Source organism: Hyaena hyaena, unplaced genomic scaffold (genome assembly GCF_003009895.1).
Source record: "Hyaena hyaena isolate Hyena2069 unplaced genomic scaffold, ASM300989v1 scaffold_761, whole genome shotgun sequence".
Taxonomy (NCBI): domain Eukaryota; kingdom Metazoa; phylum Chordata; class Mammalia; order Carnivora; family Hyaenidae; genus Hyaena; species Hyaena hyaena.
The window spans coordinates 1,097-19,972 of NW_024081393.1; the positions used below are offsets into that span (position 1 = coordinate 1,097).

The 18,876-nt window shown below is 35.8% G+C and overlaps 1 protein-coding gene across 1 annotated transcript; it reads right to left on the reverse strand.

Annotated features, from left to right (window-relative positions):
• Positions 1-309: 309 nt before the first annotated feature.
• On the reverse strand, positions 310-18,531 carry LOC120221164 (hepatocyte growth factor-like). Its single transcript, XM_039218414.1, has 5 exons — positions 18,434-18,531; positions 11,679-11,844; positions 7,154-7,266; positions 5,332-5,446; positions 310-513 (listed from the first exon to the last, which is right to left on the reverse strand). Exons 1-5 carry the CDS (start codon positions 18,513-18,515, stop codon positions 363-365), a joined length of 627 nt encoding a protein of 208 aa, XP_039074345.1. The 5' UTR covers positions 18,516-18,531; the 3' UTR covers positions 310-362.
• Positions 18,532-18,876: the final 345 nt, after the last annotated feature.

Below are 18,876 nucleotides of genomic sequence, written 5' to 3' on the forward strand. Positions count from 1 at the left end.
GCTAGATGGATGGAATTAGCCTTACGCTTAAAGAACTAAGCTTCACTGGGTTCCTTTAAGGCGATGTATGGGAGCAGAGTTTGAGGTATGTGAACTCAAGACAGTAGAAGAGGAAGCCCGAGCTTTTACTCTCCCCAGAGGGATGCCTCGGGCTCTGTTGCAATTCAAACGGATAACCCTTTTGCATTAATCTGACGATAATCAGTATTTAAGACTTCATGTAAAAATGCTCAGGTAATTATCTTTAGTTGCGTTTGAATGAACAACATATTTATTATGGTCTGATTCGTTTCTGTTAACCTTTAATGCGAGATGCAGCTCTACAGAAAGCAGGAGCAGAGTGCCCCACACGGCATTCAGGTTCATTTACCTTCTGAACACTGAGGAATGTCACAGACTTCGTAGCGTACCTCTGGATTGCTTGTGAAACACCACGGTCCCCCTTCTTCCCCTCGAGGATTTCGACAGTAGTTTTCCTGTAGGTCTTTACCCCGATAGCTCGAAGGCAAAAAGCTAGTTTTAAAATGATAATCATCACAGTATAAGAGCATGCAACATTATTTTTGGCCTATTAATTTTACTAATTAGCGGGTATGTTTTTGCTGAAGTACAGAAATCATTCTAGCTTAGACTTCATATATATTAACTCGAGTTCTTTCAGTTTCATCCATTCTTAAAATACTTACATTTTATAAATACTCACCTAACTGAATTCCCACACTCAACACCATTAGCAATGACTCCTCTCTGGATATGCTAAGAGCCAATCATGCTAGAACCTAACTGACATTTTTTGAACCACAATTTCAAAGCTCCACTCAAAGACAGCGCGTGATTGAGCAAGGCCACTAGGAGAGAATGGAAGAAACACTGCAGAGGGCCTTGAACGCTCACGATTACAATGCTTATCCGAGGTAATTATTTGTTTGTTTATTGCTTTTCTTATGAAGAACAGCCCCCTTTGTTTCTGCACAGTTGAGAAACAGGTTGATGAAGTAACACAAAAGGTCTAGAATCACATTAAACCTGGATTCAAATTTCAGTTCTCTCTTCCCATCTGGTGAGCTCAGCAGGTAATTTAGCCTCTCAGCCAGTGTTAGCTTACCTGCACCCGGAGCATAACCATAACTTCATAACATCTTACACTTTATACGGTTGTTTTGAGAAGTTCAAAGAGTTGACCGAGTAATCAACAATCAATAAACGCTACTTATCATTAAGCGCTCTCTGCTTAGTCGCCTTTACCTTGTCATAATGAAACACAGAATTAATTATTTATTCTCTTCAAAAATTTGACTAATTTTCACTGTGACTGGGTTTGGTGCTTCCAGATTTAGTTCCTAATAGTTTGTCATTGGGTGCAGAGACTGTAATGCATTACATTCATTTGAAATTTCTAATTCCCTAGTTATAGTTTTCTTATTAGTATAAAGTATTTCAACACAATATCAGATAAATCCAAAGCCTCTTTTATTCTTTTGTACTTCTTGTGGCATTAGCCTCCTGATGCTTTCATCTGCTAGACTGCACACAAAAAACATCACAAGTAAGGAAGGATGTATATCTGTGAGTAACACTAAACACTTTTTTTAAAAAACTGGTTACATTTTTCAATATTCAGTTCAATTGTTGCTATAAAGCTTTATTTCTACTCTTACCGATTCTTGAATTCTAAATGGTTCTTAAGTTAGCGTGAAGTAAAAGGGCTTTAGTCTCTAAGTAAAAACCATTCAAATGTGTCTCCTGCCCATTGAAATGTATTTAGAAATCATCATTTTTTGGTTATTGTGACATAAAATATATATGGATGTTCACTGGGTACCAAACAATATTTTGCAATGAAATTCTTTCATTTGGACATGAAACACCCCATAGTAAAGTCTTCAGAAAATATAAATTATTGGTCAAAAAGAAAAAATCTATTTTAAGAGACTTAATGCTAACCATTTTCAAGGAAACTAAGTATTATAAATACTGTGAAACTCCAAAATGTTTTTAGACAGAGTTTATATCCATGCTACATTAGTTTTTTAAATATGGGGAAACAAAGATCAGACATTAGGCCATATGATTGACAAAAATTATAATACAATGAAAGCTTATCATGATTTCACAATTTCTAATGGTATTTAATTTTCAAAGGAAAGAGAAGTCCTTTTTTCTTATTTTAAGCCCTTTTATTCCAGAATAATTTAGGATACCATTTGTTTATTCCATTGCTTGAAATTTTCTTTCATTTTTGCCCATTTTCCAACTTTTCATAGTACATTTCTAACAAAATAGTCATTTTTCTGATAGAATCAAAACTGACCTTTACTTCAGATTTTTTTTTTCATAAAGTAATACCTAAATTTACCTAGGAAAATGTTCCTATAACCTTATTTAGTGAAAAAGTAGAGTAGTAATTTCGGGGGAATAATAGAATAATTAGCAAAGTAGTCTACAATCCTTAGAGAAGATTTTTGTTCTACACACACACACACACACACACACACACACACACATACCCCTTTCCTCTGGATTTGTAAAGCTAAAGAAAAGCTGGGAAAAGTAGTGAATGAATCGAATCAGTCAATGCTTTAGTTGTAAAAATACAAGTAAGGAAGAGAGAAAAAGTAGAGATCAAAACTAGATATGGCAGAAATATGAATAAAGTTTTATCAGGGGAGTTAATAAAATAAAACTGAAAAGAAAAGATACACTGCTTTCCGTATGAAATTCCCTCTTAGGACATGCAGAGTAAAGAGTCTGGTCATCTCTTCCTTTCATTCTTTGGTGTATTAAGGCTTTTTACCCAAATTAGCTGGTTTTCTTTTGTGTTCTGAGGGATAGCCTGCTTTTCTTTAGCATCCTAAACTTGATCAAGGGATGAAGCCAGCCCTGCTCTTTTCCCTTATATGTGTTCATTCAACCAAGGTTTATGAGAACCTATTACATACAAGCCCAGTCAATAGGCTCTGTAATAAACTTTTATTCACATATATACTATTTGTGTTTCTTTGTCCTTGTTAGCAATGCTTTAGGAGAGAGAGGAAATAAATATTTAAAACTGAGTTATATCCAAATATACTTTGAAATATAAATTAGATATTCTGAAGGCTAGCCACCTTTTCTTTTCTTTTCTTTTAATAGAAACTGCATTCATAGGAAACTTGATCTATTCCATCATCTGCTTCATTAATGAATGCTGGTGGCCAATGAAGGATATAGATGTAGATATCAAGTCACCTGAGTTTCTGGTTAAGCTTCTATACTAATTTAATCATCTATCATCATCTTCCCATTAAGCCACTTGTAAAATATTTCAATCTAGGAGTCAACAATAAATCACTCCTCCGGACAGATATACATATATATATATATTTTTTTTCCATTTCCCATAAAGTTAACCTGTAGGTAACACTTAACTTAAAAAACGGTAAGCTATCATGCAGATATTCCAATAAGCTGCTAATTGATGAAGATTAAGTGTTACTGTTGAATAAAAAAAGAGATTTGATTAAAAAACAAGATCTTCTCAGCCCTAAACCTCTATATCACAAGGAAATGTTTGTTGTTAAAATAGCTGATTGGACCGGGAAGCCAGTTCCCAGGGAGATCTGTTTCACATTTGCTCTTCTAGCAGAGAATCACAATCATAGAGAATTTGGGTTGAAATAAGACCTCTACTGGGTCAGTCCAGTGCACTCAACTACAGTAGGATTGATTTCAAATGCTATTTCTTTGTTAATGAAAAACTTAGATCTATCTATTTAAATAAAATGTTTTCTTCGTATGGTATCATGGGACAGACACCATGCAAATCCTTATAAGAGAATGAAACAATTATATTGTTTTCTTTTTGCTTTGTAATATAAGGATAATACTGTATTTCAGAGGTATTTGTGTATTATTATAAGTAACTAATGTGGGGAAAAATTAGTTTTTTGGTTATTGAAACCCTGTAAACTGATCAGCATGGACACTTACTAGCTGGTGTTAATTAGTCCAGATCCTGGGCTTGATCCCAGTGTGGAGCAACTAATTTTTTTTTCTCTCTGTGTGGGCCAATTAACTCATCTCTGTTTACAGAAGTAAAATCATCTTGAGTAATTGTGCCCCTCAAAAATGAATGAAATTGAATAAAAAGCAAATTAATCAAGACAAAGTCACCACCATTATTGCAAAAACAAGTCACGGCCTGTGACCTACTGCTCAGTGTTTCGTGTCCTGTTTCATGTTAAAAGCAAAGGTTATACAGTAACACTGGCTGAGCTCAAGATTCTGGCCACTGCACTTACTAGTTGTGCATGACCTTGAAAAGTTCCTAAGGCTCTTTCTTCTTTAGTTTTACCATATATAAAATAGAATTAATAAAACTACCCACTATGGGGTTCTTGGGGAATTAAATGAGATAAACGAGATAGACTGCTCCACAAGGTACGTGGCTCCTGGTACACTAAATCTTCCAATGCATTTAATAACCAGAGAGAATGGTTTTAAACTACTTCAGTTCCTGTTAAAATTATTTGTTAAATAAGTCTTGAAAAACTGTGTCTATATTTAGTTCCTTAGTGGGTATTAGAAATCTATGTTTTTCCTCCATGATGATTAAAACTCTCCGGCTAATGAGCCTATGGATGCTGTGTTTACTCATCTTTAAATAGCATTCATCTGTTATAATGAACACACTTCTCTGAAGTGTAGACATTTAATTTCCAAGGAATTAGAAGTTTGCTCCAGTCATTAGGCAAGAGGTGAAATGGGAAAACTGGTCAATCTGTGACATGAGTTATTAGCAGAGGTCCTCAATTTTGTCTGTGCTTTAAAAAAATACCAGTGCCTGAATTATTTCCCTAAAAGATTCTAATTTAATTGGTCTGTGTTGATGCCTAGGTAGCAGAATTTGTTAGGGGCTTATACTAGTTGTTTTTCATGCACCAACCAAGGTTGTGTACCACTATGGTCAGCCCCCAGGATCAGGTCAGAATCTGATCCACGGCCTATTTGTATCACAGTCAACCCTTTCACTCGAGCTGCAGAGGGCTGTACCTTCTTGAAGACAACAAGAGGGGAGAAATATATATACACATATATATTTTATCACATTATCATTACTTCTGCACAAACACAAGGTTTTGAGGTAAGATACTGTTCGGCCATATCTTAATGGCAAATTTATTCATCTTTGAATATCAGTCATGAATTCGCATAACCCTCGGCTTAATGCAATTCAGTAAAGTTGGTTAAATGATTATAGAACCGTAGATTATTCCAAAGGACTAACATGAGATTGCTAACACACATATAAAAAAGAAAGGCTCTGCCTTCTTTTCTTCATGCTTTTCTTACCTGTGTTCATGTGGTATCATGGAACTCCAGGGCTGGCATTTGATGCCACTCTTAGTGATAGATACTGTTCCCTTGTAGCTACCTCCTTTGCCAATGATGCAGTTTCTAATGTAGTCTATCAGAGGAAAGCAGAGAAAAGTTTTATAACTATGTGTAACATATGCTGTATATGTTAACAGAGACATTTCCATCCAAATCTTTAGGTAATTAATGTTTCTAAATTATCTCAAATCATACTGACCTTTCTGGCCTAAAGCTTCTATTATTTCAAAATAATACACTTCAGAATAATACAAAGCAAACAAACAAAAAAGACTACAGAGAAGTTTTAATTTTTGAGTCTGTTCCTGGATAACAGCTGAGATCAGTCCACGCTCTCAGTGTAGATTAGTCTGTATACTCAACTAGCCAGACAAATTTAATTTGGCAGAATGATTTGCTCAAAAATACAGACCATTTTAACAAAATATTAAAAATAAAAATTAAGTAATTTGCAAAATTTTTCAACTCAAAGAGTTACTTTAAGATAAAATAACTAACTTGTCTTTATCTCAATAAAATTTGGGTAGGTTTTTGTATGTGTATGTATATGTCTGAGTGATATATTATGTTGATTGTTCTAAATTTTTGCTAACTTTTCTGCTGCAACTACAGAGGAATTAAATTGAAACAGGCTGTATATTCCTATCAAATACTAGTACATAGAGCTGTTAGCAACCTAGAAAATTGAAACATGGTCTTATACAGATTATGAGTTATCTTTAGAATTTACAGAATTGTTGGGGTATATAGATCATCTTATTTTATTTTTTTAGGTCATCTTATTTTCTATCATAATTTTAATTTTAATTTAAACATCAACCTTATTAACAAGGAAGTATCTATATATATTACCAAATACTCAAATTTAATGGCGCAGTATGATTTTAAAACACATTAAGCTTGAAATCAGTACTATTATCATAAATACAATCCATAATTATGAATTTATGTGATAGGAGATCTATTTGGTAAAATTCACATTCATTTAACATTTGCCAGTTATTTCATTGATACAATTCTGCTTTGGATCAGAGTAAATACCTGTGAATACAGTATCAGATGAACAAAATAGGTATATTAACAAACAATATTATCTTATTATTTTAAAGATTTTTAAAGTATATAAGAAGGAAAATACAATTAATATTTCAAAATCTCCACGTTTTATTATTAGCAATCACCACTATACCATATCAGTTATTCAAAATTGTCAACATTTAAAATACTGTATAATAGGGGCGCCTGGGTGGCTTAGCCGGTTAAGCGTCCGACTTTCGCTTAGGTCATGATCTCGCGGTTCGTGGGTTTGAGCCCCGCGTCGGGCTCTGTGCTGACTGCCAGCTCAGAGCCTAGAGCCTGTTTCGGAGTCTGGGACTCCCTCTCTCTCTGACCCTCCCCTGCTCACGCTGTCTCTCTCTCTCTCTCTCTCTCTCTCCTAGAAATAAATAAAACATTAAAAATTTAAAAAAAAATAAATAAAATACTGTATAATAAGCTCAATCTACTATACTATATGAGATCCCTTAAACTACTAACTTAAGGTGGCACTTTCTAAAATGAACATGGAGAATATCAGTTCTAGGAGATGCTCCTAGAAATAAATGAAGAGGGAGGGGGCAATGTAATTATGGAGTGTTTGGGAAATGTTCTTTTTAAAATACTATATTGAAAATAATCAGGACGCTAATAGAAAAATCAGCAGGAAAGAGCACTGTGGCAGGAAATTACACATATTTTATACTTTATTTTGTTATGAAACATTTAGGGAGAAACCAGTTACCTTTGTTTTCATAGAGGTCGAATTCATGACCAAACTCTTTTTTCACTCCACTTGTCATGCTATTGAAAGGGAACCAGAGGCATCGTTTCCTTGCTTTATCAAAAACAAAGGCCCTGAAAAAAATATCTAAATGAAAAGAAGGAATACTACTATTTATACAGTTTTTAAAGAATGGGCATATGGTTTAGCCAAGGAGGGCAATATAAAAAGATACATGATTACATACGCATGATAAAAATATGAGTGATTTTTGAACCTACCATTTTGATGGCCAAAGAAAGAACACAATTAAGTTTTCATACACGTACAGAATGTATCAGAATAAGATTTGGAACGTTCTCATGTTATTCTAAATGATGTTTAGACAAATGAAGACCTAAATAAGCAAAATCAATATATAACACAACTGCTTGGATTATTAGTGAACACATTTTTTTGTAAGTACATAGCAAGTTGGAAGATTTTGTTTATAGTTATATACTAATGATTATATTTGTAATATCATGATTAACTTCCAAAGCTTGTACTTATATAAAGTGCATCCTAAAGTGACATTTCCTAAAATGCATTAGACATATCACCATCCAGGAGATTCTCCTAGCAAAAGGAGAATCAAACTGAAATCAAATGTTTGGAAAATTTTGCATATTATATCCCTTCTTGATGAGTTGTAAACCATGGAAGCTTATTAAAGCCATGAAAATCTTGTTATTAGGATAGCTGTGTATGTAAGTCAATGTTTCCTAAATAGATTTTCTAACATAGGAATGTTTAATTTAAAAAATCTATTAATAACACATAACATATGCTTTAGATATACCATCTTGAAGAAAATTACTAAAATGTGTCACTCCTACACTTATCACCCTGCAGCTAATTATTATATAGGATTTTGTTGTTAACTAAAAAAAAAGTCTTTCTAAAGTAAAATGACAAGTAGACAAAACCTTTAGCTGAGCATAGTAAAGAACTTGATAAAATTTTTGACATATTAAATGTCAAACATGTCTTACAATATGGAAAATGAAGTTGGAATTCTGACCTGTTTACCTTCCTTTAAGAAATGGTATTAAAGTTCTTTCTCACTACATTCATGCTAATCACTGTGTCATCACGTGCAAGTATTTAATTAAAAGAAATACAGATTTTCTAAGAAGAAGCATTTTTCACTTCTAATCCATATACTGCTTTGAGAACATATAGTTTTCTTATAATTTTAGATAGCCCAAGTTAGTCATTTATTTCTTCGTAATTTGCCAACTTTAAAGAATCTTAAATAAGGGGAAATAAGTTTTATGAAACATAAAATCTATTTTAAAGTTATTTGAAACATTTTATCTATCATCTCTATTTTTATTTATTCTATTTCCAAAATACCAAAAAATTATATTCGTGAAATTTGTGCTTAAAGACATGTTGAAATATTTACCTACAAGAACATTTACAGCTGAAATAGTAATTAAGAGAAAATCATAAAAGTATATTTTTGCAGTGGTGGCAGAATAACTTATGGGACAATTGGCTAAAAAGAGACTTGAATTTTGATCTGGTAGACTGTAGGCTTATGCAATATGTGTTAAATTCCCTATTACTCTATTGTAGCATGTTGGGGGGGGGGCGCATGTTAAATGACTTTGAAAGCATAGTAATCAGAAAAGAACTCATATAAAGATAAACTAAACAAACATCTAAGTACAAATTTTTAAGCTACAGAATCAATAACTTGCCACTTAACTTCACATTAAAATTTATAATTTTGGGGTGCCTGGTATGCTTAGTTGGTTATAAGCATCTGACTTCAGCTCAGGTGATGATCTCAAGGTTTGTGAGTTCGAGCCCCACTTTGGGCTCTGTGCTGATAGCTCAGAGCCTGGAGCCTCTTTGGTTTCTGTGTCTCATTCTCTCTCTGCCCCTTCCCCAACTTGTGCCCTGTCTCTCAAAAATAAAGAATTGTAAAAAAATTTTTCAAATAAAATCATACCACACATATATAAACTACTCATCAACTAATAATATGGCTTTGACATGAGAATGCCTTGGAGGTGACTCATGAGTCCCATCAGGAACATACAAGCTTTGCCTCTGTGAATACACAGGTGATTGCATCCGCAAAACAGGTATCAGAATTTCCAGCTTGCTAACTCCAATCACCCTTTGCTCTCATTCCATTGTAATGCCATATTCTCTCAGAAAAGTGTTTCCTTGTCTCACTTTATGCCTCCAAATAGAATGGATCCAAACAGTCAGATTCTAGAGTTGCATCTTAACTAAGTTTGACTTGAAGAGTCTTTATCTTATCCTTATTTTAATTATCATATTTCTTTCAAGAACAAAATTAAGTTTTCACACATGTAGATCTTTTTTTGCCTAGTTTTCTCATTATATTTGTCAGAAACGCAAATCCAATACCAGTTACTCAGTCATGGGTAGAAGAAGAAAGCCTCATATTTTCTTCTCTTGAGTCAAGTCATGGATTGGAATTTTCTGAGGAGCTTAGAATCAGGCATTTTGGTCATCTTTCCTACTCAGCAAAAAAAGAACTTCAATCTCTATAAAATTAATATTGTTGATACTTTCTCAGGTGGAGATAGTGTTTGAGAAAATTCCACCCTGCACCCACTGAATCACAGATGCTTTCATAAAGTGTTGTTGATATTTCCCAAGCATTTTGGCATATTTGCCATTGTTTTTCATTGATTCTAGTCCATATAACAAGCCTGCAGAAAGATCCTTTAATTCATTAAGAGTATAATTTCAAACTATCACAGTATGGCCATTCAATTCTGAATGACTAATGTACTTAGTGATTTCAAACACATATGTATATTTGGGATAGACAAGTGAGAAGGATGACACATTTCTGGACAGAGGAACTTGGGCTGTACAAAGGTTTTCTACATGTGGTTTTCTGCACAGGTTGCCATAAATTTGGAAACTAAATATAACTCAACCAGAATATAGTAGGAAAGTATGAAACTTCATACGGGGGATATGTAAAGATTTTTAATCAGGTCACATGTGTTCTTTAATGTAGCAAACGCATTTTAGTTCCTCCTAAATAAAACAAAGGGAAAAGTTTTTCTTTTGTTTTGTTTTCTAGAGATAAGGTGTGAAAATCGAGAGGTCAAAATGCCTTTCTTATGGATTCAAGAAGTGTGTTTTCAGATTCAGAGTTAAAAATCAATAATGAGATGAACCTCTCCCATTTCCTTCAACTCACCTTCCCAAGCCTGTGAGAGAAAAATATAATAAATCTAACCTCCTCAACTGCAAGAAGAACATCACCGTAAATCTACGCAGCTATGACGTTGATTGAGAGTAGTTTTCTATAATTCATGTTTAACAATCTCAAGCAGGAAAGTCAGGGAAAGAAACAGAATTATCACAGGAATATACATGCAAAGCCAATTCCCCACTCTCTTGGCCAGGAAATCTCTCCCAGAAAGTGGCAGTTTGGCAAGAAAAACACTTCCAGAGGAGTTATAAATGAGTAGAAAGGAGATAGTCTCTCTTCCTCTACGTCTGTCTATGACCTTCCCTGACCATGCCCTTTCCCTCAGGCCCATACACTCACTTATCTGAAAAAAAGGCAAGATGAAATTAGGGTCACTTGCCACGACATTACTAAAATCTGTATTCACATGACATGGCACTGACCAAATGCAATCACTAGTAGAATTCAAAACTGACAAGATCTCATGCTCAAACCGGTCAAAAATAGAATGAGATAGAGAATAAAGGGGTGTCAGGTAAGTGAGGGGCTGGGGTGTTTATGAGGAAGAATGAGGAAATGCATTTTCATCTGGCAATTCAGAAAATTATTCAGATGTAATTGTCTCCTTCAAGGCCTGAAATTCCCAAATTTTATCCTTGGGCTCACTGGCAAAGCAGGAAGGAGTTCTTCCCTGTGAGGTTACGCAGGTAATTACAAAAGATAAGAAAAGTCTCCGTTGGAATCCCCTCATGCCTCTTTGAATTGCCCCATCACTTTTCACCTAAAACTTCATCATCCCTATCCCCTAACTCTTTTCGAATAGCCTTTGCTGCTGACACCAATCCCTCTAGTCTTTTAATCTAATTCTCTCAACACCTTTTATTTCAATCCCGTAAGACAATGATGTAAGTTGCAGTAAATTCTGGCTCTTACCCAGTTTATATCTGAAAATTCCTCCACTCCTCTTGCAATAAAAGATATATATTTACTGAATAGAATACTTTAAAATGTTGGATAAAAGGCAATCTAATTGAATTTTAGTTTCTAAAGTTCAACTATTCGTAAGATGAGAAAACACAAATTCCTTAGCCAAAGGCACTGTGGATTCTAAAAGATAGCAGTTTATGTGCACTCCCTTACATATCTATCAACTGGGAGCAACATCTTCTGTTATAATGAGTGAAAACTCAAGTCAGGCTTATACTTTTGAGGGCAAATTACACTGAACACAAAAAATGGGGAGAACCATGATGATAACTAGTAGATGCTATATTTGCAAAGTTATCCTAAGAACAAAATGAAGCAACTTACTTGCAAGTGAATGGAAGTCCTTTATTCCTAATACATCTATTGGCACATTGGTCTGCAGAGTTCATTTTTTTTGTTTTTATCTTCAGTAATGGGTCTTCTTTAATTAGAGTAGTCTTTGCTGACTTTTTGAATTCATGAAGTGTGTTTCTTCTTTTCTTCTGTCCCTCTATTAATAATAATAATTTTTTTTAAAAAAATGGAGAAAACAGCTTTTAAGGCTCACATAAAAAAATGTCCTTTGGGATCATCCACAAGATAGTGATTTTATCTGACAACATACTAGATCTCAGGGGTTGGGGTTGATGTGAGGTGGGGATTGATACTCTCAGATAGTTAAGAGCAAGAGAGGAATATTGTAATCAGTGAAGAATAAATAACTTGTCACGTAGAGTCACTCATCTACATTCTTTAAAATGAAATATGGTTTTAAAAATTAGGACAGAGTTCACTCTAAAGAAATAAATGACATGATATTCTCCAAACAGTATGTAAGCAAATGCCTGGGCTTAGTATATCATGCTCTGTAATTAAATTTGTCATTTCCTTCTACAGTTTGCCCTTATGTAAGTTATAGTATTAATTAGACAAGCCAATTCAATTACATATGAGAAACTTCTCACTAAAAATGGTGCAGTGGATAAATTCTTCTGACTCTCTTTAAAGTATTTCATATTATTCATATTTTAGCCCTTCTCATTTCCTACATAAGTGTTTTCTGTGCTTTAGGGCACTATTTCTTAGTATTACTGGATTGTTTGTCTTGAAATCAAGCCAAATGCTATAAATCAAATGTGTGTAAAACTTCATCCTTTAATGTAGCAATATCATTTTTCTTCATGAAAGTATTCTACAAAGCCCCTAGATAGCATGAAGCCTCCTACTAAAAACATAAAAACCGATCTAAAACATCCTAAAAGACTTCATCTTATAGATAACTTCAGAGTATCAAGCGCTTAATTCTTTATGCTCAGTTTGCCCAAAGTTACCTAGTTTCTAGCGATGGTCACTATCTTCACAAAGAGGACCCAAGTGTCTAAGAGATTGCACCTCTTGTGTATTGAGGAGAGGCATGGTTGTGGCTCTCTTCTGCCTACCAGTTCTTTTGAACATCCTTATAACAAAGGTGGTAATAATATATTCATTCTTAAGAGGAAGAAGCCAAGACACAGGGAAAAATTAACTGCCCCTTAGGCAAAACTCATTTGAAACCCAGCTGCCTTGCTTCTGAACCTCCATTCTTAAACACTCACGATGCCGTCTTTTTTTAAAAAGAAGCATAACAGAGTATGTAGAAATATGGCTTATAAATAATTTTTGAAGATCTGGTTTAAAGCTATCAGTAGAGAAGAAGTTTGGATGGTACGACAGGAAATGCATTCCTGCTCTTTATACGTGGCGAAATGTGCCAAGAAAAGAGGGTGAAATTTTTGTGCAGAAAATTTGGAAATACGGCTAGCAGAGTGAGGTACAAACAATGGCATCATACTCTCAAAGTTGCCAGCAACCACTGGCTCCAGTTGGTTTATTAAACTTGCAGATGCTATTCATTAATGTCTATCCTAACCTGAAGTCCACAATAAATATGAGAAAACATGAAGTCCTCTAAATTTCTGGTTCTCTGTAAAACTCCAGAACACAATCCCCAAAAGACTGGTACTAATTTCTGTAATAATGTTTTCATTTTTAACTTTTCTTTGTCCTACAAGACGGAATGGCTATGGTACAACAGATATAATTCAAAAGACATTTTAACATAGAAATTCAATCAACCAAATAATCTATCAACATGTTATTTATTGAGTGTGGACCAAATGCCTTGCATAACGTTGGCAGACAGAGGATAATTCTGGCATTCTGACTGACTTGCCAAATGACTTTGTTTAATTACCTGAAGTGCTAATATACCAATTAATCACTCTACAAAATGAAAGTTATACTATATCTGAAGCTATTTAAACTATGATTATTAAGTAAATATTTGGAAGTTAATCTGGATAAAAAAATGTTATAAATATGCAGAGTTTCAGCTTTGTTTTTGAAATTCCATTCTTTAATTTCTGGCATAGAGAAGAACTTGTCATTCTCCCAAGCAAAGAAGTGGTATAATTCTTTACACATTTTGGTTTCTGCCACAGGACCATGTAATGGGAGATACCTTTCTACAAGAAGAGTTTCTTCCTTTGACCATAATGCACTATTTCTTAGGAGCTATGAAATGTTTCACAGCATAATAAGCATCTGATTTCCTATATAAATTTGAGTATTTCTTAGAAACAAATAGTAGTTAATGGATGCTGAAAATCCAATAAATAAAACTGTTGGTTAAAGGGAATGTGCATGTATACTACCTGTGTGTGTAGTGCCTTATGCATGTATTTATTATACATGTCTAAGTGTGAGAGAAGAGTGTAAAGCTAAATTTTAGAAGCCCAAGGCAAACATTAAATTAAGATATGCATTTTACTATTTATCAAATAAAATAAAAGAGAAGCCCTTGTCAATGCCCCAGTTTCTTTTCTCAATATCATGCAATATGAAGGCAAGTTCTGAGAACCACTATCGAGAAAAGAGGTCTCTGTGGGATTATTGTTCGTGTTTAAGTCTATAGACCCTCAGTTGTCTTATTGAAATGCGTTAATGTGTGGCTGTATCTCATAAAAGTACTGTAACTCTTGCCTGCTGATAAGTTTCTCCGTCACCACCTTTCATCTAAAGATCAAAAAGCATTCAGAAGAGCAAATAAATCTATGATTTTTCCTTTACTGGATAATAGACAGGAGTGAAAAACTTGTCTGGGGCTACAGAGTTAATCAAAGGCAAAGGGAACCAAGTATCAGAATTCCCCTTCACTATTTATTTCTCATGATTTAGAAGCTGTCCCTTATAATTTAGTCATTTCTACTAGGTCAGTAACAAATTACTCAAAAATGTGACGTTCAAGGTAGTTGTGCGCCATGTAATCCAGGCATCTATAAGACTAATTTCTTCTTCAATAAAAGAAAAATGCAAAACAGAAGTCATTCAAAAACAGAATGTGAAAATAAAACTCCTTTGCTGAAAATAGTTTCAACTTTTTTTTCCATATGTATTAGCAACTGATGCTTGTTTTACTGAAAACAGTTAAAAGACCATCTTAATTTGGGAAGAAACTAAAAAAAAAAAATATCTTTGGATCAGATTTTTCTCTACTATTTTTTGTGCATAACTATTAGTTGAAGTTTATAAACAAAATATTGAAATGAAATCAAAGGGTGAGAGATCACTGCAACTTTGTCATGCTTTCTTGTACTTGAAATTAAAACTCCTTTCTCCTTTTCTCCCAGTATGGGAAAACATTCTGGAAGCTATATTTCTTGAAGAACTTGAAATCCCTATTTTAGAACTGAAATCATTAGGATCTTAGTGAAAACCTACAAACAGAAAGTAGGGTCAAATGTATCAAGGTGCTTGAAGAAAGACACATTTCTCCCTCTGGTCCCTGGCCTCACACTCATTTCTCTCAGTACCTCATATATTTTCTTCTCTATATGGTCCAACCATTGACTTCAAAGGAAAATCATGCAAGGGAAGGATTTGCAGGGTGTGGAAAGAAGCAGGAATCTGGCTCCGCATATTCTGAGAAACCTACCCACATGATTAGTGATTAACAGCTTGAGGTGGCAAGATGTTAAGATGAAAGTACACAAATAATTAATGGAGGGAACGGTTGTGGCTGGAGACGTTAACCTTCCCAAAGACAAGAATCATAAATACTAGTCCACATTTTCATTTTCATTGCTGTTATCTAAGGACTTGGATTTCACAGTTGGTATTTGAAATGCAGTGAAATAATCTCTTCCAAAGAGAACGGAGGATAGTCAAGGTGAGATTCAGTGCCTCCCTTCTTCACCTTCATCCGGCTTCCTTGTTCACTGTCATTGTCATAGAAGCCTCCTGCTGGTCTCCTCCCTGACTATTTCTTCCACAACTGTTCCTCTACGGAGTGACCAAAACAACCACACTGAAGTACAGCTTAAGACAGGTATCTTGTCAATTCCAAAATTCCCAACTGCTACCCATGATGTTCAGGATACTTTGGCACAAAATTCATGCTTGTTCATGCTACCTTGTTTCATTTTCTAATCACAGGCCCTGCTAACTCCCTCTTGGTACTCAGTATACCAATCCCACATGGTTACCTGAGCTCATACTTCCTCACCTCCATGTCCTTGGCCACTCTCTGTTTCCTGACTTAGGTACTGACCATACTACCATCCATCTTTTCATACTCAACCCGGGTACCACATTTTCTCCAAACACCTAACACTAGAAATGAACTCTCAGTCATAGTATAATAGTATTTCCAACACAGAGTTTTTCTTACTTTACTTAGCAAAATGGATTTTTAAAAGGCAATTTCAGTTGATTTCATGGCTTCTGGCTTCATTATAAATAAAAGAAGAGAAAAACAGCACATATTTCATTCTCATAGATTTGAGTAGAAATCTCAGCTCTTGTCCCTTTACTATGAAAAGATGATTACCGTCTTTAAACTCAATTTCCCCCATGTAAAAGGAGCTGAATAATGTCAATCTTATCAGAACTAAGTAAGTTTTTTAGAGCTTGGCCCATACAGTTGCTCAACAAATGTGGGTTTCTTCTGCATTTGTTCATCTTTATATCCCTCACAGGTTCATGGACATCAGGTGCTTATTTAATGCTTCTTTTGTTACAGGGGCCTGGATATTAGTTTCCAGTGTAGGTAGAAGTGCATAGAGGTTAGTTCTATGTAGACCAACTCCTATAAGGATGGCTTGGGTCACTATATTGCATATTTCTTAGGAAACTTTTCAATAAAGTATCTCCATAAGACATCTTGCTCATGATTGATTGTCACCTCGTTTTAGTACCTACTTGCATTCTCACATTGTATTATTTTACAATGTGTACGAATATAGACTCATAAGATTAATCTAAAAGTATAACCAAAGCAATTAACAACAAAACCCCTAAGTGTTCAATGTGAGATGATATAAAAAAGGACCAACTTTCTTTGTATGTTCTAAGAGGGTTGTCCATAGTCTCCATTTTGGGGAAAGTCATAAAAAAAACCTATCAAAATAAACTTACCACCCAAACCAAGCCAGACCCTCTTTTGATGACAATTTTAGCATTATCCACTTCAGGAATTATTCACAGCATATCTGGAATCCCCAGTTGGCCTCTCCTTGCCTGCCAGCACACTCTGGGGCTGCATTCTCCCTATACTCAGGAAACGCAGTCATTTCAACGTTAGCCAAAGTGAAATATCATTACGAATGTATATCTCCTGCCAAAACTCCGTAATGTGTGCCAAAAACAAATAGACATTGTCTATGGTTGATCTACTGTTTGGGTTTTCCACATCGTGTTTTTCTCGCATTAGTACAGATGATTTCCAGGTAAAACCATATTATACTTCAGACCATCAACATTCGAATCTTAAAAAAGAAAAGCCCCCAAGATATTAGCCATGCTCTCGATTTAAGCTCCAAACCTCCTAAAATCAACAATGTCTTATGAGAGTGCATTTTAGCATGACACACCTCAGGCACGATAACCTCTTTGATTGAGCTAACTTCTTTATCACCTCTTTCAGAAATCTTGCCCACATGTTTCCAAACTGGCCATTCCCACACAATGTTGTTCTCAAGAGGACCACTTCACAAAATTGAGTAAGAAGGCAAGGTGGGCTGAATGTTTTTCCTTGTCACTTAGCAAATTCTTGATGTTTTCAACCCTTGCATTACATCAGACACTAGACCAGAGTTACGATAAATTTCATATTTAACTTATCTCAAAAGATGGCCAGTTCTCTGGTTTGCATTGTGAAAAGGCCACGTCTATCACGTGGGCATTTGTTCCATTCTTTTATTCCCCTGTGCCCAGCCATGGGGCTCACTACCTTCTCCCGTTGGCACCTCAGCCACTACAATGATAATACGACCAAATACAGATGTTTCCTCTTGCCCTGATAACAACAGAAAACTTTGCAAAGCGGCAAATAAAATCTCTACACTTCCAGGAAGGTAGTATGAACTCCACAGCAATTCCTTCCCAACCTGCAAATTCAGAGGCGAAAATGAGAGGCTGAAAGGTTCCCTTCTGCAGCTTTAATCAGAGTCACACAATCTTTGCCTCCCAGGCACTGCAGTTTCACAGGGCAGACATCCATACCCAGACAGAATGAGATCTTAGAAGAGAGGCTTTCTCTTTCATTTTTATAACATGCATATACTCAGGGCTTCATCTGCCTTCTCCAAGTGAAAACCTGTATCAAGTCTTCATGTAGCCCCCAATGTTGACTGAGTGACGTGGGGTGGTGGAAGGTCATGGACAATGATCCTCTGGAAAGAAGTGAGTCCCTGCTGTACTGACAATCCCTCTCCCCTCCTCAGACCAGACCTTCTGTTCAGCCTTCAACTTATCCAAACCAGCAAAATCCCAGCCAGTGTTCGCACTTCATTCCTGTCCCACAGGCCACAACTAAGAGGCTCAGTGAGCCCCTGGGTGGGATTGGGGAGGGGGGGCACTGAGGGGATGGTAATTATCATTGTAAATGCCTTGCAAACAGAAAAAGAGTATCAAAAGGAAGCACAAGGAGAGGCTGAAAGGACCCTAGCCACACACTGAGCGAAGGAAGGATGCTGGGGACCGGGTGCAGGGAGTGTCAGGAAAAGGCAAGGTTAGCAGGAGAGAGTTAAAATAATGGGGAAGAGGAAACAGAGAAGACTAACCTGCACAGGGGGTGGGAAGCAGAAGGAGATGGAGAAGGACGTGCTGCAGCAGCAGGACTGGCAGAAGTTTGGTCCCCCACATGGTGCTGCTGGCCGTGCTGGCGGGTCCCACTGGACGAGATGCCTGGCTGAGAGAAGCCTGTTCCGACTCAGTGCCTAGAAGAACCGGTCGGCTCTGAGCCGCTTTTTATTGCGATGAGCTAAGTTTGTTGTGTGATTAACTGGAAAGATCTAGGTCTGAACTCCCTCTTACGGTAAGAAACTGTTTAACAACAGCCCTTTACTCTCTTCCACCCCCTTCCTTTCCTCACTAGCCACCCCCCACAACAACACCAAAGAGATCCCAGCTCCCCGCAGCCCCCCCCCCCCCCACCTCTCCTTAGGAAAGAAACTTACAAAGAAAAGGTCACCTGGCCTGAGGCCAGCTCAGTTTGGAAGCTCGA